Genomic DNA, 21,615 nt, shown 5'->3' with positions numbered 1-21,615 from the left:
GTGGTTGGTGAACTAGCCCCTCTACTGATACCCCCAGCAGTGCTCCCTAAATAACATCATTGGTGCAGAACTCGTGTCCTGGCATTTCCAAGGAAGGTGACAGGAAAGTATCATTTTTGTGAGGACAGGAGGGACTCGTTTAGCAGGAGAGGCTGCACAGAGCAGGCAGGTTTCCAACCCAGCCTCTTAGGGCTGAATCCTTCGAGCAGAATTCAGGAGGTAAGGAGGGACGAGCTGAGAAGTTATGGGAATTTAAAGGTGCTCAGTCACTGGGGGCCTCCTAACTCCACTTCTCTGGGCCATTTCGTTTTTCCCCATTGGAAATGAAGCAACTATTTATTTTCTAGACAACTCTGTATTCCGTGACATTTCTTCTCTTCCCAAGTTCTGTGTTTTTCAGAGTTCTGTCTGACATACTAGACAGGGAGTTAACAAGGGGACAATAGAGGGTAGTGATTAAAAACACAAACCTGGGAACTAGATCAAGTGACTTAATCTCTCTAGGCCTTAGTTTCTCTGCCTGTAAAATGAGGAAGATAATAGCATCCACCTATTTGAGCTTTTATGAGAATTAAATGAGTTAACACACGTAACATGCTTAGAACAGTTCATAGTGCGTTATAAGAGGCCGATAAACTTTTTGGTTTCCCTCACTGTTGCTACTGGTTGGGGGCAGGCAGAGGTGGAGTGCAGAAAGAAAAAAAATAGGAAGCGAGACTAAAAGGGATGGAAGTAAGCAGGCAGGTGAACAGGAAGGGCCACTGCGGCAGGCAGGGCTTCTTCCTAGCTGGCATTGCCTAACGCATGTTGCTCAAGCCGGTTTGGAGCAAGATGGGGCTGGGGACGTACAAAGCTCAAGACTAACCGAGAGGGTCAAAAGAACATGCCTTGCCATCTTCGACCACCAGGTGGCAATAGCACGTGGGTCTGCTGCTCCTTTTGCTTCTAATGACCCACCAGGGCCTGACCCACCCACCCCTAGGCCACACCTGCCATTTGCTGGCCACATCTAAGTGTGTGCCTAGGCTTGCCAACTTTCCAGTGCTTCTGTCAGAGCAGATAGTCAACTGGGCCTACTCACTAGTGCTGGACAGAGCTGGGAAATACACCTGAAGTGTTCTTGCCTCTACCAAATTTCTCCAGAGCCAAGTATTCAGTGTGTCTCCACATCCTCTTCCCCAACTCAATTCTTGGAATCCCAGAGGCTGCAGGGGTTGCTGCAAGAGACTGAGGGAAAGGTGAATGTCCAGGCAGCTGTCATTGTGATATAGGTGAATGTGTGAAATGAACCTGAAGATCAGCCATAAAAAGGAGAAGAAAACAGTGGAGGGCCCCTGGCCTGGGAACAGAGGAAGGCCATTTCGGTGCCTAAGTAGGGTGCTTCTGGGTATATAAGAGTGGGGGTGGGGGCCATTTCGGTGCCTAAGTAGGGTGCTTCTGGGCATATGGGAGTGGGGGTGGGCAGCACCAGCAGGCACTCCACTCTTTGCCCAGTTGCCAGCTGGCTCCTTAAGTCATGGCCTGGCCTTCAAAACTCACAAGGTATTGAGTTGGTTCTGATTGCAAGAGTCAATAGCTGTGAGAAAAGGGAGACCATTCATTAAATCTGTTAAATGAATGTTTGTTGTGCATTCAACAGCCATCTTGCACTCAAATATTTTTTCAATAAATGAATGAAATTCTCTGCCACATACAAATCACAACACTAGGCACTGCAAATCTGGGTGCCGGCCCTCGAGTCCACTAGGGGAGATAAGAGGAGAACAATTCTAATGAAGTAAGGTAGAGTATGATGGGGTGTTCCAGTATCTTCTACCTGAGGCAATCAGCAAAGCTGAATACCAGGGTACCCAGCAAAGGACCCTCTCATTGTATAAGTACAGCAGACAAGATGCTGAGGACTTCTAGGAGGCTCCATTTTCTTGCCACAGGAGGAGACCCAAGTTTAGGATCTAAATAATATATAGACCTTGGCTTGAATAGCCTCACATACTGTGAAATAAGCTATACTTAACTTGATCTGGACCTTTTAATAACATACAAATCCTGGGAAAAGGCAGCCTGTTCCCATCTAATGCCAAAAAGGGGGGGTCATCACGGCTTGATTAGCTGGAATCTCAAGGCTCTAGGGTCTATTCAGGCCCTTGCCTGAGAAGCCCATCCTGGCTTCCCCATTGGAATTACATAGGCATTTACTCCAAATTTTTTAGAAATTGGACCAAAACTTACTTTCGCATATGCAGAGACTATAAAAATACATTTATTTTATTTTAGAAAAATGCAGGTCAACAGAGTAAGCTTATCATAAACTGGCCTGTTAAGAGTCACAGAATTCACAGGAAACAAGTTCTGGAAGCCAAGGGCCTGCCTCTGCCTCTCCAAATAGGCTGGAGTCCAGTGGAGGATATGATTCAGGAGGACTGGTCCTCAGAGAGCAGGGAGGTTAGCTGCAGAGGCCATTCGCATGTAAATGTCCAGTGAACCCACTGCCTGGGAAGATCAAACTCTCTGGGGCCAAACATGGAGTTAGGGTGGACGAGGACAACCCACTCTTCCGCATTTCTCATCTTCCGTTTGTTAATTTCACAGCTGGGGGTGACCTCTTGTTCCTAATCTTCTTTCAAACCAGAGAGTTTGAATCTCCTCCAGCTTAACCCTAATCCACTCTGCTCTCATGGTCTCTCCTTCTGGGGTGCCAGCCCTGGTGGCAACTCTTCCTCCCGCCCCTGGGCCAGGATCTGCTGAAGCCGGAAACTGCCTCCAATGAGAGTGCTTAGGAGACCGAGTAGAGTGAGTCCAGGCAGTGACTGTAGTGGTTTGCTACTGACTTCTCACTGGCTGTCCTGATCTCTTTACCTAAAGAGACAGGAGGAACCGCTTTATTGCCCTTCTTCCTCAAGCCTCTATGCCATCCAGCTGAGTTCAAGTTCCTCGGGCTAGGGAGAAATGAAACACTTGGACTCTCCAGACTTCCCTCCTCATCCTCATCTTGCCACACGGGATTCAGGGCTGATGTGTATAACAGCGCAGAAGCCCAGGAGACAGTGAGGAGAGTGACAGCATCTCAACTAGTCTTACCTGGTAGGTCCTGGGACTGCGACTCTCCTGGGGGGCTGCAGATTGCTGCGAGTGGCACCAGTAACGGGAAGATCTGGTCGTTGGGAAACAGGAACTTGATGGGAGTTTACAAAAGAAATGAATTAGCAGAAAGTTCAAATGACCTTCTCAAAATGACATACTGGTTGAAGGCAGAGTTTGGGATCGGTGCCTTTCCTCCTACCCAAAGTAAAGAACATGAAGTTATTTGAAAAACCAAGGCTCAAACTCTTGGCCCAGTCCCAAATTCTCTCCTCAACTCAGTCTCACCATCTTCAAGGAGAGTTGCAATGAAGATGGAGAAAATGGTCATTGTTACCAGCTCCGGGAGGGTACGGTCAAGCTGGGCAAGGGTAGGTATTCTTCCTCCTGACTTCTTACCCTTATGTCCATTCTTCCTACCTCTGTGCCCAGTAGTGCTTGGTTTTGGAAGTCCTTTCCGAGTTGACAGAGAATCTGGAGCTAGGGCACCTTTGCTGGGTGGTATACTCCGGCTGGTGAGTGGCACTCGGCTGGCAGGCCTGGGGATGGCCGAGGGAACAGGCAGTCGACTGGAAGTTTTAGCAGCTGCTCCCTGTGGCCGAGACAGGCGCTGAGAGTTGCTGGTAGAAGGTGGTGGGGCCAAAGCTGGTCTGACAGGGGTAGGTGGGCCTAGGTGCAGAGTAGAGGAATTTTAGGGTGAGCTCTACATCCTCCCTACTCCCAATCACCCACAGCTTTGCTGCCCAGGTCCTCTCACTTGCTGTTGCTCTCCCACTGGGCCCAGCTTTTCCCCGGATTGGAGGAATTGGTCGGGCAAGAGGAGAAGATGCTGGGCTTTTGGATGTGGGGAACAGATTGCAAGTGGGTGACTCCTGAAATACAAAGAGAGAGAGAGAGAGAAAAGGGGACTAAAATGGAAAAAGAATCTGTTCTGCTGGCTGATTAAAAGATAGCGGTGGAAAGTTGCCTAGATCCCAGTAAAGAAGGGCAGAAGTTAGCTGCCAACATCATCGCACCACCAATACCATTTATTGAGAGCTAATTATAGATGTTATAGAGCTATGCGCAGACACACTGGTAAACACATGGCTTATGGTATCTCGTTTCGTTTCAACAGTTCTGCGAGGTAGAATTTTACTATCCCCATTCTACCAACGAGGAAACCACTGTATGCCTATACCGAATCATGCACTGCGTCTGGGGGCACACATCCAGCCCAGACCCTCTAAACTCACCCTCTTCATGCTGGAGGGCCTCTTTCCAGACGTTGCCCAAAGAGCCCTGACTGACCCCTTCCTATCGCTGCTCCGGAGTCGGGGTGTCAGGCTGCTTGGGGAAGGGGTGCTCCGAGCCAAAGAGCTCACAGTGGGCAGCAGGTCGCGGACAGGACTGTCCTTCAGCACAAAGGTCTCCCGCCGAGGGCTGGGCTTCACCCTTCGAGGCCCCAGGCCCTCGCCTGTGGTCTCCCGTTCCTGCAGGGCACACTGCTCCAGCTGTGCTGCCAGCTTGTTGGCCTCATCGAGGATCTCCTCCAGCTTCTCTGGGCTGAGGTGGCCTAAGCTGAACCTCAGACCCTGGGGGGTGGGGGCTACTGCATTTGAGTCACTTCGGTGGGAGAGGCCTCGTCGGGGGGGTTTCTCCGGAGTCACCAACACTGCTATGTCTTCCTCCTCACGACTGAGACAGAAAACAAACCAGGCACCGTGCCCACACCACAGAGAGCAAGAGACTGTACAAGGGAGACCGAGCAGAACCCACGACAGAGCTAGAGACACAACCCCAAACCATGATGCCAATGCCGGCTGTGAGATCTGACTTCTAGGTGATGAGACACCCGGTTCTAAGGCCTAATAGGCCTTTAGCATTTACTGACATTGGAAATTATGCCAGGATGAAAATGCAGCAAATCCATTTACCCTTCTTCTTCACTCCCTGCAATCTCATTCCAGCTTCTCCCGTCTTTCTTCCCCCGGTAGTAGTGTCAGAGGCCCAAGTAAATCAGTAACCCATCAGCCACAGCATGCCCAACCTTGCTAATTTACCAACCCAGGCCCCAGAGAGCAAAAATTCAGCAGTGAGGGGTTAGAGACAGAGGCATCCCTGGAAGAAAGTAAGCAAGATAAAGAGGCTGGTACCTGTCAGATGGTGACAGCCCTCCAAAGTCCAACGTCTCATCCACTATAAACTTCACATCTGTAGGGAGTCAAGAATGAACGCCAGCTTTGGGTCCCTAACGTGGTTCTCAATGGCAGGGCTTCAATCTTCCCTCCAGGGTTTCCTTACCTTCCTGCAAATCTCCCATGTTCCAGCCAGCAGGAGCAGGAGTCGGCTTAGACCTGAGCTGGAGAGAAAACATACCTTTCCTTAGGTCTCCCTCCTGCCCAAGGCCCCCAGCCAGATTCGGGGTGCGAGCCAAGGGGCTGGGGGTCATGCTGGAGGTAAAGCAAGCTTCTCAGAAGCGGCACCTGCCCGTTAGTACCGTTATCTCTTGGGAAGGTGCGCAGAGCTCTCCCTGCACCCTAATCCCCCTCATCAGACTGACCTCCCGCCCCCCTGCAACGGGCCTCTCTCCTCACTGAGGGCGGTCTATGCGCTCTGTTTTCCTACCCGCCACCATCCTCCAGATCTTCCTCTCCCCAAGCCACCTCTCCACTCCCCGCGGCACCGTAGACACACCACACCTCCAGCCCACTCTCAGTTTTCGCTTTCCACTTCGCCTCACCTCCCGCAAACTGTGCTTTCTTCCCACAACTTAGTCCCGGGAATCTGCTCCGAGGGGGCGGGGCTCCTTTCGAATCTTTCAGGCCCCACCCACCCCTACCACATGCGCGCAGTGATTGGCTAATCCCAGCATTCCCCGCCCCTTGGGGGGCGGGGCAGCAGTGGAGAGCTGGCCGGAAGTCTGCAGGTGGGGGCCGTGTGAAGAGCGGTTCCAAGAAAGACTCCATCCGGAGAGCTGGAGCGCGACGGGCGCGCGCGGGTGCCCGGGAGACCCTCGCGGGCCAATGAATATGGGTTTCGTTCCCTGTCACCCCCTCTTCTCCCTCTCCCCGAACCGCTTGGCGGAGCCAGAGTTTGTGGCCCCAGAGACCGGCGTGGTCACCTGACGCCCTTCGCGGCCGTCGGCCCAAAAGCTAATGCTCTGCCTGAGGCAATTGGTTTTCTTGGGTTCACTCCATATGCAAGCACCGCGTTTGCCATATTTCTTCAGTGGTGATTTTTCTAAGTTATAGAAGCGCTTAAACACTGATATCTTAGTTATATCGAGCTTCTTCTCTAAGAAGTACATCTTCCATGGCTTTTTAGGTAAGAAATTTCAAAACCCGAGGCAGCCAAGGTGTAAAAACAGCGGGTTTTTCAAACAGGGAGATTTGGATTCAAATTCAACCGTGATCCTTTCGTTTACAAGCGAAGCAAGCTTGTCTCTTTTTATACTTAACCCCTCGGTTATCTCGGGACCATCACAGTTACATCGTTGGGGGATAATTAGGAATATCGAATTTTATGCCATGTGCCTTAGAGGCTTTGAGGGGCTGTTTATAATTTGCTCCTCTAAACTCAAAGCTGTGTTTGTAAAATGCCTAAGCCTACTTGTTAGGGATTTTCTTTCTGTTGTTTTCAAATGTTGCCTGTGAATAGGCTGGGCCACCAGTTAACAGCTTCTTAGGAATGTTCTAAAAATTAAATTAAAAAGATCCTAAAAGTGGTTGAAGAGCTAGCCTGTAAACAAAGCCTGAGCGCTAGTCTCCAGCCTCCAGCCTTCGTGACCGTTATTATGGCCATTTCATAGGCTTTTTTGTTTACTTCCAGGTTTTTAGCTGTGAAGTTGAGGTGCTGAAGTTTGCAAGAGTGAGGTGTTACTGTAATAAATGCCACAGGAAGCAAAGGAGCCTTCATATTTAGTGGGGTGATAAGGGAAAGCGTGGGGAGGCCCAGAACTTGCAAGCTTCTGTGAGGGAGAGCTGAGACAAGAGGATTGCTGGTTGGGGAAAGTGGAATTTTAGTTGCTTGTAGGATTCAGGGTCTCTGGAGGTGAGAAAAACCAGTAGCTTCCCTCTGTCCAGGCAGGTAGTGGTGGAGTGGAGATCTGGCGGGAAGAAGCTGTTAATTAACTGCATTCTTTCTTCCCTTACGAAGAGCCTGAGTTGGGGAACTCTACACTTACTTCTTCACCCATTTTCAGGTAAGTGGGGGAAGCAGTTTGGGCAAATTGCAAGTTAGTTTCTCCTAAGGAAACTCATCTCCAATTTCTTTCACCAAATTATGATTTTGAAAGCTGTTGCAGTATCAGAAAAAAGGCAGTAGAACTATTTTCTCTTCCAAATGACAACAAAGTCAGAAAATATAGATTTCAGATACAAGAATTCTTCACTCAACATAAGGCCACTAATTTGGGAAATATTTGCCCCCTGGAGCTGACATGTATGAAAAGATGTTTAAGATTTTGGATAAATCATAAGTGAATTAATGAAGAAATTACACCCCCTCTCAGGCACATGGTATGCCTTAGTTCAGAAGATACTCCACAGTGTCCAATGTATAAATGAAAAAATTCAGGATTCCAAAGCAGGTCTCCTTGAATGCAGAAAGATTAACTGTGACTGGGGTTCTGGTTTAGTGTAAAGAAGATTTTATTCCTTCATCATGAAGGTTGAGAATATATGAACTTTAAGGGGTGGCCATTGAGTACTTCAGCAAATAGAGGCATGGGGCTGTTGGCTGAGGCCAGAGGTCTAAGTAATCTTAGGGCATTATAGCTGGGAATATTTCACTCCTTCCTCACCTAGCCAGGCCCTGCTTCTGTACGCGACTGGCTGGCTCTGGACTCTACTCCATCCCCCAACATTCTCAGCAGTGGTTAAGTACATTAGACCCTACAAAATGATTTGTGTAACTGTTTTCTAAATTTTCCCAAGGATTGTGGATAACTAGTAACATTTTAGATGTATAGGAAGAAGTTAATTTATGACATATAATGGATGCCTTGGGGGCATTGGGACTTAATTCTTACAGAACACCAGTTGAGAAAGGCTGGAATAGATACTTTGCTTCAACTTAAAACAGACCTTTGGTCTGAACAGAAAAGCCTTTCATACTCTTCTCAGTGGAAACACATCCCCTTCCTCCTTAAAATCTTACCTAATATATACTAGAACCTGGAAATCTTTTCTTCTTAAGCCCATACCTACTACAGTGGGGGTCACTTAGTAAAAGAGATGAGAAGAAATAGGGAAGGCTTGAGGTCAAATAGACCTGATTCAAATCCTGACTCTGCTACTTACCAGCAGTATACTTGGAGTAATTTATGAGGTTCATCTTATCCATTTGTAAAATGAAGACTAAAAGAGACAAAGTACTTAGTTCAATAATTGATACACAGAAGGCTGTTTCAGTAATATATTACTGTGTAACAAACCACCCCCATATTCAGTGAAACAATAGCAACCATTTATCTGCTCGTGATTTTACAATTTGAGCAGGGTTCCACAGGGACAACGTGTCTCTTCTCCACAAGTAGATTGGCTTGACTATGGCTAAAGGGTCCAAGGTGGCCACACATGTCTGGGGCTGTGGTGCTGGCTATCAGCTGGAATTCTTGGCTGTCTTCTACAAGACCTCTCATAATTCAGTAATCTATCTTGAAATTCCTTACATGGGAGCTGACTTCTAAAAGCAAAAGCAGAAACTACCTGATCTCTTAAGGGTTTGGCCCAGAACTGGTCCAGCATCACCTCTGCTACATTCTTTTGGTCAAACCAGGTCACGTGGTCAGTCCAGATTCAAGGGGAAGGGAAACCGACCCCAACTTTGGATGGGAAGAGTACCATGCTCATACTAGGATGAGACGAATTGTCATTGTCTTTTGCAGACTCCATCACAGAATGCCTCCACTATCTTACTTGTTTTAAGAATGAAAACAAATGTAAGCAAGGCATCTCACCTTATTCTTTCCCTAGGGCTTAATGAGACTCTGCTCCAAGTTCTTCAGTATCTCCCAGCCCTCAAGTCTTAGGGCTCTTTCTTTAATAAGCTATGTACGTATATGTGTTTCCTGCTGTCTGGTCCCTGTGATAGATATAAATCCTATTATCTAACTTTTACTGAAAATCCCAGAGAGGAAGAGAGCAAGTCATCTTCAGCATCTCTTTTAGTACCTGGTACTAAGTAGAGTTAAACTCAACTCTGTCACAGACTGCCTCGGGACAGGACAGTGTTAGAAGCCTCTGTGGAAGAGAATGTGGATGTGGAAAGAGAAAGTGGAGTCTGAGGGGTTCGGAGATTCCATACAGTCTGGCTAACGAATTCCAACTTTCGAAATTTTTTCCATATGGAAAAGCTCAAACAGATGGCACTTAATGCACTGAGGATACACACATTTATTTAGATCAATCCAAACCAGACGCTGTGCTGAAGCTTCTTAAGGATACAGTCTCACCACAGTTGGGCTTCCTGGAGGCACAGAAAAGAGAATTTGTTGTGGCCATAACAGTGAACAGCCAGAGCACATCCAGGGTGCTAAAACAACCCCTCTGCATGGTCCCTGGGTCCTGTGCTATGAATTCTCTACTTACCCCGCTTCATTGCTGGGCATTGGCTGGGAGAGAGGTAAAAGGACAATTAACACTAACAAGGCTAACACCAACCCAACATAACTCTCTGACAGGGAGAGAATTGAGGGATGGCGAGAGAACCGTCTTTGCAAGCCATCTGGCAGAGAGAGCTCTCCTGAGAAGTCTGTACTCTTAATGTGTACCTTATGGTTTTCATTTGCTATTTATCAATGATAGGCTTAAATAAATGGCTTCTGGGATTGAATTCATTCTCAATTTTTATCAGCCAGTAGCTGTAAGTCAGAGGAGACATTGCTAACCAGTTCTCTTTGATTTTCTCATGAGCTTCTTTATCACCTCACCCATTGGTTTGTGGAAAACAATTCTGCAGCAAATAAATGATGTAGTCTCCGAAGCTGCTACAAAATTCTAAATAATAATTTGAGTTGCCCTCTGCCAGTGACATGCTGCTTGGAACCACATACCCACACGTTCAATGATTATTGACATGTAATGATAATGATGGTTATCTTCTCTTGGAGGAGAAGGAATCCATAAACTTCAAAGTAAAAAATAGGCAATGAATCTGCGTTTCACCATGCTTATGATACTGAGGTAGAAACACAATTGACAAGAGTCGCTTCCCCTTCCTTTCCACGCTGCTGCCAAGCGGTGGTGGTGGTGGTGAGCTTCGCCCATGCTCCACTCCTGACTGTTCCCTCGACATCTTTTCTCATAGCACCCGCCTCGCTCCCTCCCCACCCCCTTTACAATTAGGTAGATACTATCACTCTTCTTCAGAGGACCATTAGGTTTAATTCCTACCATGGAGTTGAGGAGTACAGATAGATAGAGGGTGTGATAAAAGTAGACTTCATCTATGGTAAATTCCCTCCATGGGGATGATAGTATTAACTTACAAAACAATGGTTACAGGAAAGGTTGTCACCAGTGCATGCAGGGTTGAAAGGTGCAGGAATGTATGTTTCCCAGTCTCAACAACACTAGCCGTAAACATTACATACTCTGTTCAGACACCCTGTTTCTCTTTCCTTACCTTCCTCAGAGTTGCCCTTGTCCTCTTAGGGAGCCTCAATAAGGAGCTACAAGAATTCAGACATTTCTTAATATTAATATCTCGGAAATCTCTGAGAAACCTTTTTAAAGTTTGGCAAATTTATTGGAGCGACATTGGTTAGTAAAATTATATAGGTTTCAAGTATAAAATTCAATAATATGTCATATGTATATTGCATTGTATGTTCACCCTCAAAGTTAAATTTCATTCTGTCAACATATATTTGACCCCCTTTATGCTTTCCTATCCTCCGCTTCCTCTCTGGTAACCACTAAACTGTTGTCTGTGTCTATGAGTTGGGAAACCTTCTTTCAGAGTACTGGGAAGGGATATACTTCTCTGGTCTTTTGGGAGTCCATGGTGCTAATGAGGAGTCTGTGCATAGAGAAGAACAGGTCATGTAATGATCCATTCATTCTTGATTTATGCTACACACGCTTAGAGAGAGCCCACCGTATGTGCGAACCTGGGCTCAATGCTAGCTGGTGGGGGTAGGGGGAGGAGAAGGCGGCAAAGGCAAACAAAACTGTCCTCGCCGTCACAGTGCTCATAGTTTAATGGGGAAACAGATCAGTAACTAGACCATCATAAAAACAAAGTGCTAAATGCAATGATGGAGATCTGAACAAGGTGACAGGAATGGACAAGAGAATGAATACTTTAAAAGAGGTAGAGAGGATGTGCATTTGTCTTTGGTTTGTCTAAAAGCCCAAAAAACAGCTGCAGCTTTCCTGGACTGAGTCAGAAGCAGACTATAGTTTAAAGAAAAATGATCTGGATGAGGACCGGGAGACTTGGGCTCTTTCTACCATAGTGACAACTCCTCAATTAACAGTAGAAACCTTGGGTAAACCCTTCACCTACCTCCCTGTGCTTCAGGTTCCTCCTTTGCAAAATATAAATAGCAATTCTTCCTATATTCCAGAATTAGGATGGAGAGAAAGAAATGAGATAGTGGAAAATAAAGATGGCTCCTCAAATACATCCTGATGATGACAGTGATGAGTGGGCCTGAAATGGGAATCAAACCAAACCCTTCTCCATCTAGGCTTGTATCTCTGCCCTGACTTTTCCACCTTTGGAGAGAGGAGATGACGCACCTTAAGGCATGAATTCTGCCCTTACCTTTCACATCCACCCGACAGTCCACCGACGCCTCCCCCAGGGAGTTAACTGCCTTGCAAGTGTAGATGCCCCCATCAAAGGGACCAGGCTTGCGGATTTCTAGCGAGCAGATTCCCAGATTTGTGAGGGCTCTGTACTTGGGGTCACCTTGGATGTCCATCTTGTTCTTCAGCCAGATGATCTTTGGCTGGAAGATAAAGTCAAAGGGGCTACAGGGATAGTAAGAAACAATTGTTTGTCGGTGCTTAGTCTCTGGGACTCTTTGCCTACAAGGCTTGGGGACACACCAGCCAGAGAAGCAGGAGTAGGGTGCTTTAAGAACAGATGGCGCAGGGATCTAAAAGAGCTAACAGCCTTCTAGATAGCTAGCTCCCTGAACCTTCTATTTGGGAAGGGGTTCCCCTTCCAGTACCTTCAGCAGCCTTCACGCTTCTTCTTTTGATTGAAAAGAGCACCTGAAACCTCGCCTTGTTCACCAGATATTCCTGACTAGAAGAAAGGTGATAACTTCTGTTCCGCCCTGCTCACGCAGCCCCTTCATGGATCAGAAGCACCGGGCGTCAGGGTCTCCTCTTTGTTGTATATACATTATTGAATCATTCATGTTCTATTTCCACTGTTGGCTTGTTCCCTCTGGTTAGAAAAGAGTTTCTAGAGTGGAATTATTGATATTCTTTCTGAGATATTATTTCCACATAGTTTGGTCCAGGACTAACACACAAAACGTATTTGATAAAGGCTGTTTTATGCCATGTGTGGAGAGCAGTGACTAGATTGTAAATAAACAGCCTTTTTCAGGGGCGTGGCCTAAGGCTCAACTCTAGGCAGCTCATATGTGTGTGGCCCTGATCAGATGAGGCTTGGGTGAGTAAGGAGAAACCAGCGGCATTCCATCACCCTTGCTGGAGAAATGACTTTGAAGCTCATGCCCAATTGTCAGCTGGTCACAAAGTGACGTCTTTATATATGAGGGACAAACATTAAAGAGAAAACTGGGAGCATTATCCACATTAGACTATCTTAGATTCTGAGTGCCCTCACTGTTCCTGCATAACCTGCTGTGGAGGAGGCAGATGATGGTGATGGGAACAAACATTTTGACGAGAATGCTCTTTGACATAACTAAGGTCAGATCAGGAGTAGGAAGCTGCACGGCTCAGCCACCCCATAGAACTCCCTGCTTACCTTGGGAGAGGCGCGGACACAGCAGAAGAGCTGAGTATCGTAGCCGGTGACTGTAGTGCAGTCTGCCAGAGGCTGGGTGAACTTTGGGGCTTCAGAGAAATCTCGCTGGGCAAAACCCTTGGTCTTATAAACAGTAGCTGAGGGGACCAAGAAGGGCTATACTCTAGGGCCTAAGATCCCCATCCTCCTTCAGCTCTTCATCCAGGACTCTTCCGAGTTCAGGGTCTCTGTGCCTTACCTGCTTTCTGGATGTGGGCGAGGTCGGCAGTGATGGGGGCCGTCTCGCTGAGCCCGCACTGGTTTTCAGCAAAGACTCGAAAGGCATAGGAGTTGCCAGCGATGAGGTTGGAGACTGTGCAGCTGGTGCGGCGATAATGCTCTAGCACCGTGAACCACAGCTTGGGGGCCCCAAGAAGATGCCGTGAGTGAGACACCCGTTTTGTGAACTCGAGCCACCTTAGCCCACCACGTGGAGCTACCAGAGCCCCATTCCAGAATATGCTATGGCTCCATCCCTCCCTCCTAGCTGGGCCTCACCCCAGATTTTGTGTCGGCCTTCTGCACCGTGTATCCCAGGAGTGCTGCATTGCCTGTGTCTCGGGGAGGTGTCCACTCCAGCGTAGCGTTGGAGCCCGAAACATCTGTCAATTCGATACTCTGAGGAGGGCCAGGCCTCTCTGAAAGGGTCAAACAAGGCAGTGGGCATGGTACAGCTCATACGGAAATCACTTCAGGAGTGCCCCTTCCCCTTCTCTGCTCAGCTACCCTTCCCTTCAGCTACCACTGTGTCCCATGCTCCGTGTGGGGAAGTCACCCTGGCTTCTCGAGCTCTCTGTGATGGCTTCTCTTCAGCCTGGAGAGGGAGCCCCTGAGGACCAACCCATCTTCTACTCCCCGCACTGTACCGATCACCAAGATGTCAATGGTGGCAGTGGCCTCCAGCCCACCCAGCTGCACACTGAGCTGATAGCGACCCGAATCAGCACGCTGGGCTTCTCGGATGAAGAGGATGGAGTCCCGCTCCCCATTCCGCACGCTCACACGACTGGCATCCAAGGCACAGCCATTATGTGTCCAAGTGGCTCGAGGTTTGGGTTTGCCCTGAGAAATGGGGATAAGGCTGTGAGCAGTCCCAGGAGGCCTCTTGACTCTCCACCCCAGTTCCACATGGTTACTTGACTCGCAGCTGCAAATTCATTGAGTTAGAGGTTGATGGACTCTCCCGGGGGACTTTTATCTTTCAGCAGCAGCCTATAGGATCATGGGGAAGGGGGATGGTTTTGAGTCTCCCACCCTTTGGGACTGTAGGTCATGGATACCCAGGGCACCTGAGACTAACAATAGCTACCCAAACTCCTGAGAGCCCTCCCAACTGAGAGCTCCCAGATCTCTGCTGACTGAAGGGCATAGCCTCACCTCAACACATGAGGCCTGACCCGACCCACCCTCAGGGGTGCAGATGGAAGGGCCATTTGGTCTCAGACTTCTGGTCATGTGGCTCCCTCCATTCAAGGCCAGAACGACTGCTCGACTGTTAGCAGGACTCCTTGTATCTGTTGCCAAAATCAAACCCTGTCCTGGTCCCAGAGATGGACCCAGCATGGGGCCGGCATGATCACCTGGAACGGGATTAGTAGGTTCACAATGTCTCCAACCTTCCGGATATAGGTCTGCCTCAGGGCCCGAGGTAGCCAGATCTTGGGGTTCTCTGAATGACAGAGAGAGAACAGGGTGGTGAGCCTCCTGTGGTGGAAAGAGTAGCACTCAGAGGGGATGGGTACTGCATCCAGCTGTGCTGCACGGGCAGGCGATCCAGGCGTCACAGTAAATGAAGTCCTCTCGTAGGAAATGGGAAGATTGCTCCCATCATCTTGCTGGGATTTAGGGATGAGCGACTGGCTAAAGGATCCTCTAAAAAGCGTTAAAGTCTTGGCAGTAAGAGCACTAAAGTGTGAGCCTGACGCTTCTTTTCATTTAACTCTCAACTCCTGACTTTCCATTAACTGAGATTTCTTTTTTCTGTTTGTGCACAGACCAGTCCAGTCTGTGTGGTTTGTCTTTCCACTCGTTTTCTACTTTTATCCTTAACAACACTCCTTTTACCAAGGCCACTTTCAATGTTAATCCGGACCTCCAAGTGTCAGCCCCGTTCCCCAGTTTGGTGCCAGATTCCAGGAGAAAGCTTTCCCTCCTGCAGGCAGAGTCAACATCCTGGCCCCACTAGGACAGCACTGATGTCATTGCAGAGGGAGCTGGTGTCTGAGTCCCTTCCTCTGCGTAGCTGCCCAGCTCAGCGCCTGGTAGTGTCCTTCCAGTTTGTGGAGGATCACTTTGTACAAACAGAATCTGGGAAAGACTAGGTCCGCTGCTCACTCTCCCTTGATCTCCCAGGCATGTTTCAGTGAGAAGAGAGATTAGATTATGTTTATCAGCTTCCAGGATGAAGGTGAGAGTTGCTCAGGAACGTGCTGAGTGTGAGGTTTGGAGAATGACCAGGTGTAATTTCTCTCCTCAGCCTCAGGCTGCCTTGGCCAAGAAAGTGCAAACATTCCACCTGGGTCCCTTGGGGCCTGGCTAAAATTGATACCATGTTCCAACCTTCTTGCAGCTTCCCTCTCCTTCTTCTTAGTCTGAGACAGTCAGTCCCCTGCTGCTGTTGTCTTAAGTGGAATATGACAGTGCCTCAGTTCCCGCCAACTCCGGGCTTCCCCCCAGTTCATTCTTAGCAGTTGCAAAGACTTCACCCCAGTACACAACTGCAGGAAACAGCAGAACTGCTTGATCGTGAATTCCAAACATTTTGATAATATCCATTTCCCTGTAAATATATTTCTGAGCATTCACCCCGATGTATGTATGTTTACTTATAAACTGAACTATTTAAATACGTACATTATATAATGGAAAATTTTGAATGGTGAAATTTGAAATAAAATAAACAGTGGTTCTGCTGTGTTCTTCCTACACCTCGAATTGTGACTATTTTTTAGAGACCAGGACTTCGCGTCCATATATCCCCTCCTCCGTTATGATCTCACTGTCACTTGGCCTTTGTAAATGAACATAAATACGAATATTCAGTGTGTGCTGTCCATCTTATTTATCTAGTTTCCATTTTTGCTATGTGGCTTATGTTTCCACCTGGATTGTGCTGTCTTCGACTGCACCTCACCCCCGCCCTGACAAAAGCAGGACCCAGGGATACAGGGCCTCGGGTGCTCTGAGGGCCGCCCTGCCTGGGCTGCTCAGGGCCTGACCGCCTCAGTAGGAACGCGACCGCCTTGGAGCCCCAGGCAGCTGAATGACCCTGCTCTTCTTGCCCTCTGTTTGACTTTGGTGGTTTGGGAGGGGGCAGAGCATGAAGAACAGAGGAAGTGTTTGTGTGATGCATTCCTCTCCTGGGGCCATCTTGGCAAGCCACCAAGTAGTTGAGAACAGGCGGATATGACTTAAGAGTTTTCTGAAAAAAAGGAGGGCGGCAATTGAAAAGGAGGGTCAAAACCTCATCTTGTTGGGCTTGGTTCCCCATTGTTGGGTGGGGAGATCGCCCTTCACACTTGCTGAGGAGAAGCTGGGTCTGCTGTCCCTTGCTCTGCCTATAGAATATCCGAACTGTGAGGGGCCTTGATGAGCATTCACTACAGAAGACTGGAAAGAAAGGGCTCAGAGAGAGCAGCAGATGCGCTGAAGCTGTCATGGCCGTTGTGACGTCGTGCTGGCACCAGGACTCCTGCCTGCTCCTCTAGGAATATGTCTGAGGGACCCATTCCCTGAGCATGGCGATCTGTTTACTCAGGGAATGGGTCCGCTTGGGACTGGGCACCATAGTCAGGCGTTGACCATGCTATTGTCCCTGGAGGGAGGCAGCAAAGAGAAACCCTCAAGAATTGAAAAGGCTGAGGCGAAGAAAGGAGCCAGGTTGTCGTGTCTGGAAGGTTTGCCAACTGAGCCCTGCGCTGCTTAGACCTCGGAAAGGAAATGGGCTTCTGGAGATTAGTGCATGCTGATGTAGGTATTTGTTCCCACTTAGTGTTTCTTTTGTTTCTTAGAAAAATGCCTTGGGAAATGTTAGCCTTGTTTCACCTGAACTAAAGAGAAAAATTAAATAAGTTTACGTGTAACATAAACTAAGATGGAATTAGAAGGATGAGCAGAATGGCCCTAAGACCCAGAGGGGACTCCAGTGGAGGCAGAGAGACAGGGACGAAAGGCTGACAGCTAGGATGGTGTTCTCTCCCTCCCTGGAGGGCTCCTGTCCCAGTTCTTGGCTTATGTGTGGAATTCCCTGACACGATGATGAATTGATAGGGGACAAACTTAAGTTACTAGAATGTTCTGACAGGATTAGTAGGTGAGGATATGGCTTTCAGCAGGCTCCAGGCCCTGGTGGGAGGGCAGAGGATGGGCTTGTCGCCGACACAGTTGACAGAGTGCAGCAGGTGGCAGAAGAGTGTTTGACAGCTCTAGGTGTCCCAGGAGCAGCAAGCGCTTCCCCAGCTCAACCCAGGCCTGCCCAGCAAACAAGAGCAACCTGACCCCTTGCTGAGAATGTTAATAGGAGGGCTCGTTCGGGCATCTCTTTTCACGCCTCCACAGTCCAGCGAGGTGTTAATTGTACTGACCTTGGGGAAACATGGCCTTCCCCTCCTCAGATGCAGGAGGGGTGTGAACCAAAGACTAGAGACCGAAAGTGGAACCTAGCTTTTCTAAGACCGGGTTTGAGAGCCACGGTTTGGTTTTATCCCTTCAGAGAGTCTTGGGGAAAAGACATTTTGAAAAGTCCTTTGAAAGCCCTCGACTTCTGAGCTGTATCTCCCTTAGCACTGTATTTCTCTCAGACTGTCGTCTAATTCTTTCTTAGAAATTAGTAGAGAAGGAGACTACTTAAAGTCCAAAGATCTCGACTCTTCTCGTTCGAAAATTCCTCCTGGTTCCACCTTCTTTCATTCTGCTGAAGTTTATGCCCATTTTCTTATTCTATGCTCATGGGAAAAATTGTTCATATTCTCTCATAATTTCCTTTCACATGGTTAAAGATTTTCATCCAGCAGCTCGCTAAGGGCTGTGTCGTTCAGACGATGTTATTAATTGTGGCCTAGAGAGTGAAGAAACAAGATGGACACATTTGAAGAGTGAAGGGGGTGCGTGTGTGCACGCGTGTGTGAAGAGCATGAATGTGTGAAAGCGTCTGTGTGCATGTGAGTGTGTGTGTTTATGTGCATGTGTACATGCACACGCACATAAGACTATGAGTACATGCATGCGTGCGAGTGAATAGTTACCAGACGAGGATGAATGCACGAGGTGAGCTATGGCTTTAAAATGTAACCAGAGATTTCCAGGGATCCAAAAAGTACCAACATTTCTTAGGGAAACATTGGCAGATACCTAGGATGTGGCCTTGTCTGCGGGAGTGTGATGAGAGAGCAGTGTGGTGACCTCGGGAGCGCCTTGCGAAGGACAAAGTGTCATCTCCTTGAAGACCTTGAAACTAAAGTCAAAGAAATTAAAAGGACATAGAGACAGGCGACACTTCGCTGAGGAGACCCGTCACCCCTCCCCTCGCAGTAGTCTTCCCCTCGAGCCCTGGCTCACTGTCGCTCTCTCCAACATTGTTCCAGTCATGATTCCCGGTGAATTCAACACCGTCCTGCCAATTTCTGCAGGGTGTCCCATCTGTGCCCGCCTCTCCTCCAGTGATTTTGTTCCCCTCTCCTTCGGTCTGGTTCTTTGCTCATTCTCTAGGCTAATAACCGCATTATTGCCCACCAAACTTTACATGATCTTTTCCATAGCATAGTTATCTGAGAAGTGCTGCCTCCCTGGCTGTCTGTCTGACCGTGAGACTAGTTCTGCCAGTGATATGTGAGTAAAAATGATCAGAATTACTCCTGAGCCAAGGCTTTTAAGAAATGAGTTCTCTATCCCTTCTTCCACTTCTGGTTGGCTGAGCCAGGCGCAGTGGGGACACCCCAGGTGAGTGTCGCAGAGCTGTTGGCCACCGAGATCCCAGCCAAGGACAGCTAGGGGTAGGCGGCATGGCTGCTAGTAGGGAAACTTGGGACTGGAAGGGGCATCCGCCACCTCCTAGTTGCAAAATGCCTCTTTGCCGAGAGGCTCACGGAGATCACCAGGGAGGAGAAGCCAGATGCTCCCACAGAAGGGTTCTGCTTCCATGGAGCTCAGAATGTGAGAGGACGGGACTTCCCACGGGAGCTGGGGGGTGTTGGGGTGGGCTCTGGAACCATGGCACTGTCAAGGGAAAGAGTATCGTGGACCGTTCACTAGCTAGCCTCTCAGTTATGCAGGCTTTTCATTTCCCTCTTCTCCTGATCTAGATGGCCACCATCTCGCCCCTCATTCCCTTCCTGCCTGGCATTGGTATATCAATCAGGTCCTCCCAGTCCCTATGACAGACATTTTTTAAAGGTAAAAATATAAGATCATTTTTAGTTACTCTAAAGTGCCAAAAACACCATTCACTGAATTCTCAGCTAAAAAGCAAAAACCCAACAGCCATTTGAGCAGCAAGAAAGAATCTACCAAGGAAGGGGGCGGGAGCTCCAACTAATAATCCTCCATCCTAAGTCCCATCCCATGAAGTCATGCACCTCTGCATACACCTACGGAGGTGCAATCAGGTATAGGAATATCCTCCCAACTCCCACAACCCGGCCTCCCCGCCCTCCATAACCCCCACAGGTCACCTTCTATAGGGGACAGGAGGAGCTGGGGAATGGGGCTGCCGGCTCCCTGTCGAGGTGAAGTCTGGAGTTCTTCGGCATCAGCTGGGCTGACTTCTTTCACCTTCAGCGTGGGTCCCGAGGCCACCTCTGCTGCTGTGGCTGCCTCCATGCCGGGCCACCCGAGGCTGGGCTCCAGTGGCAGATTTTCACTGTTAGTGGTGAGGGAGGGGCTGAACACCTGCTCTCCAGCCTCTCCAGGGGTCCCTGCCACAGAGTTATGTAATTGGGCTGGCTTTGCCCCACCCAGCTACTCCCAGCAAAAGGGCTGAAGCAGGGGCTAGGGGAAGAGAGGGGGATCAGGCAGCAGCCGAGAATAGCCACAGGAGGAGGCTGAGATGGCTGTTATCTTGGGAGCGAGATGACACCCCTCACACAGCACCAGGGAGGGAGGAGAGAGCTTGCGCTTCAAACAGCTCCCCGCTCTCCACCACGCAGACCATCCAAATGGGGCCTCTGGCTTCTGTCAGGAGGATTGGGTGACATCTCGACTTCTGACCTCCAGATCATCCGACAGTGTGTTCAGGTCCAGAGAAGGGGTTCCCGGGATTAGCTGATTGACAGGCATACCTTTAACTGCTCTCTGTTCCCACATTCAATGAGTTGTCTTGTCAACTCGACCTTTCTGGGGTGCGTCCCCATTCTCTTTCACCTCCCCCTAGTGGTAGTGGAAGGTAGAGTGTGTGCTCTGGAGACAGACGACCAGGGCTCACTTTGGCTGTACCACCAACTAGCTGTGTGACTTGCAAACACATTAGTCTCTTTGGTCTGTTTCCTCACCTAAAAAATGGATATAATAATAACCATAGAGTTGCTGCAAGGATTAAAAGGTAATCTGTGTAAAGTGTTTAGCAGAGTGTAACCAACTGCGTGCTTGATAAATAAGCTATTTTTAGGTCAGGTCAGCACTTGCCCCTTTGAAAGCTCCCTTGCCTATGAGATAAAGTACAGATAGAGTAAGAGGCGGCCGTTGTGGAGGGAAGAGAGCCAGGGGCATAGGGTCAGAGGACTTGAGTGTGACTTTTGGCTATACTGCTTACTCATTAGTTAGGTGACCCTGAGCAAATCACGGCCTCTGGTGATTTGGTCTATGGTCTATGAAACAAGGGATAATGATGCCATGATTGTGTTGAGGATAAAATCACAAAAATACAGAAAAGTGGCCAACCCACTGTAGGTGTTACATATTAAAGGTCCTATGATTTCCAGGCTTACCCCAAACTATCATTCTACACTTGTTGTACCCTCCATCCAAATTATCTGGTTTCCCATCACCCCCTTATCTCCAGAAGCCAGCATTCCCTTGTGTGTGTGTATGTGTATATATTTCTATATAGACTCCGAGAGCAGTTTTAGGTTCATAGCAAAATAGAGCGGAAAGTACGTAGTTCCCATATACCACCCTCCACCGTGCCTTTATTTTTTTATGGAAAAAAGTGAGGTGAGCATGGTTGAATGAATAGACTCTTTACTCATTTTCCCCCTTTTAGCCCTCAGTTTGAGGGCAGAGTCAGTAGGATCCCAGAAGCCTGTGTTACCGTCTTAGGGTGTGGGACAGAAGCCCAGAACTTCTCTTTGCAATTTGTATAGGCGCTCAGGGCCCGGATAACCTGTAGACACACTTTGGATCCAGGAGCTAGGATGGCCAAACAAACAGGGTGACTGTGGAGCTCGACCTCTGGAGCTGGTTGGTAAGAGGCTGCACTTGTGCCATATAAGGGCTAATGTGAAGGCCTCTCTCACTGATTTCTCTTGCCTGACCTAGCCAAGGCCCTTGTACGTACAGACAATCCCCACACCAGGGGACTCCACACTCCCCCTTACACCCCACTTAACTCGTGCATTGATGAGACTG

The 21,615-nt window shown here is 48.5% G+C and overlaps 2 protein-coding genes across 13 annotated transcripts; both read right to left on the bottom strand.

The window, feature by feature from the left end:
- Positions 1-2,238: 2,238 nt before the first annotated feature.
- PSRC1 (proline and serine rich coiled-coil 1) lies at positions 2,239-5,888 on the bottom strand. 12 transcript variants are annotated; one of them, XM_023536108.1, is made up of 8 exons: positions 5,801-5,888; positions 5,362-5,419; positions 5,214-5,271; positions 4,314-4,755; positions 3,807-3,950; positions 3,499-3,617; positions 3,079-3,172; positions 2,239-2,856 (listed from the first exon to the last, which is right to left on the bottom strand). In XM_023536108.1, exons 2-8 carry the CDS (start codon positions 5,378-5,380, stop codon positions 2,821-2,823), a joined length of 912 nt encoding a protein of 303 aa, XP_023391876.1. In that variant the 5' UTR covers positions 5,381-5,419; positions 5,801-5,888; the 3' UTR covers positions 2,239-2,820. The 12 variants fall into 12 exon arrangements, 11 of the variants coding, with proteins under 11 accessions (XP_023391876.1, XP_011366189.2, XP_023391856.1 ...); XM_011367887.2 differs by having other exon boundaries at positions 2,239-2,936; positions 3,499-3,747; positions 3,836-3,950; XM_023536088.1 differs by having other exon boundaries at positions 2,239-2,936; positions 3,499-3,747; positions 3,836-3,950; positions 5,362-5,414; positions 5,801-5,877.
- Positions 5,889-6,011: 123 nt separating this feature from the next.
- Positions 6,012-20,328, bottom strand: MYBPHL (myosin binding protein H like). Its single transcript, XM_023535043.1, has 9 exons — positions 20,260-20,328; positions 19,725-20,010; positions 14,637-14,725; positions 13,923-14,118; positions 13,555-13,694; positions 13,256-13,463; positions 13,018-13,154; positions 11,840-12,019; positions 6,012-6,181 (listed from the first exon to the last, which is right to left on the bottom strand). The coding sequence occupies exons 1-9, from the start codon at positions 20,326-20,328 to the stop codon at positions 6,107-6,109; spliced, it is 1,380 nt and encodes a 459-aa protein (XP_023390811.1). The 3' UTR covers positions 6,012-6,106.
- Between the last annotated feature and the right edge of the window lie 1,287 nt (positions 20,329-21,615).

This window comes from Pteropus vampyrus, unplaced genomic scaffold (assembly GCF_000151845.1).
Source record: "Pteropus vampyrus isolate Shadow unplaced genomic scaffold, Pvam_2.0 Scaffold6, whole genome shotgun sequence".
Classification (NCBI taxonomy): Eukaryota; Metazoa; Chordata; class Mammalia; order Chiroptera; family Pteropodidae; genus Pteropus; species Pteropus vampyrus.
This window is presented reverse-complemented; position numbering and strand designations above follow the sequence as displayed.

Excerpts from the sequence above, each read along its gene's own strand:
- PSRC1 (XM_023536056.1), bottom strand. The coding sequence starts at position 5,253 with ATGAGACGTTGGACTTTGGAGGGCTGTCACCATCTGACAG. Across the intron at positions 4,808-5,213 it reads GGGCTGTCACCATCTGACAG|TCTCTTGCTCTCTGTGGTGT; the intron begins GTACCAGCCTCT and ends TCCCTTGTACAG. Across the intron at positions 3,173-3,498 it reads AAGCACTACTGGGCACAGAG|TTCCTGTTTCCCAACGACCA; the intron begins GTAGGAAGAATG and ends ACTCCCATCAAG.
- MYBPHL (XM_023535043.1), bottom strand. The coding sequence starts at position 20,328 with ATGCCTGTCAATCAGCTAATCCCGGGAACCCCTTCTCTGGACCTGAAC. Across the intron at positions 14,119-14,636 it reads ACCTACTAATCCCGTTCCAG|GGCAAACCCAAACCTCGAGC; the intron begins GTGATCATGCCG and ends CCCATTTCTCAG. Across the intron at positions 13,695-13,922 it reads CATTGACATCTTGGTGATCG|AGAGGCCTGGCCCTCCTCAG; the intron begins GTACAGTGCGGG and ends TGACCCTTTCAG.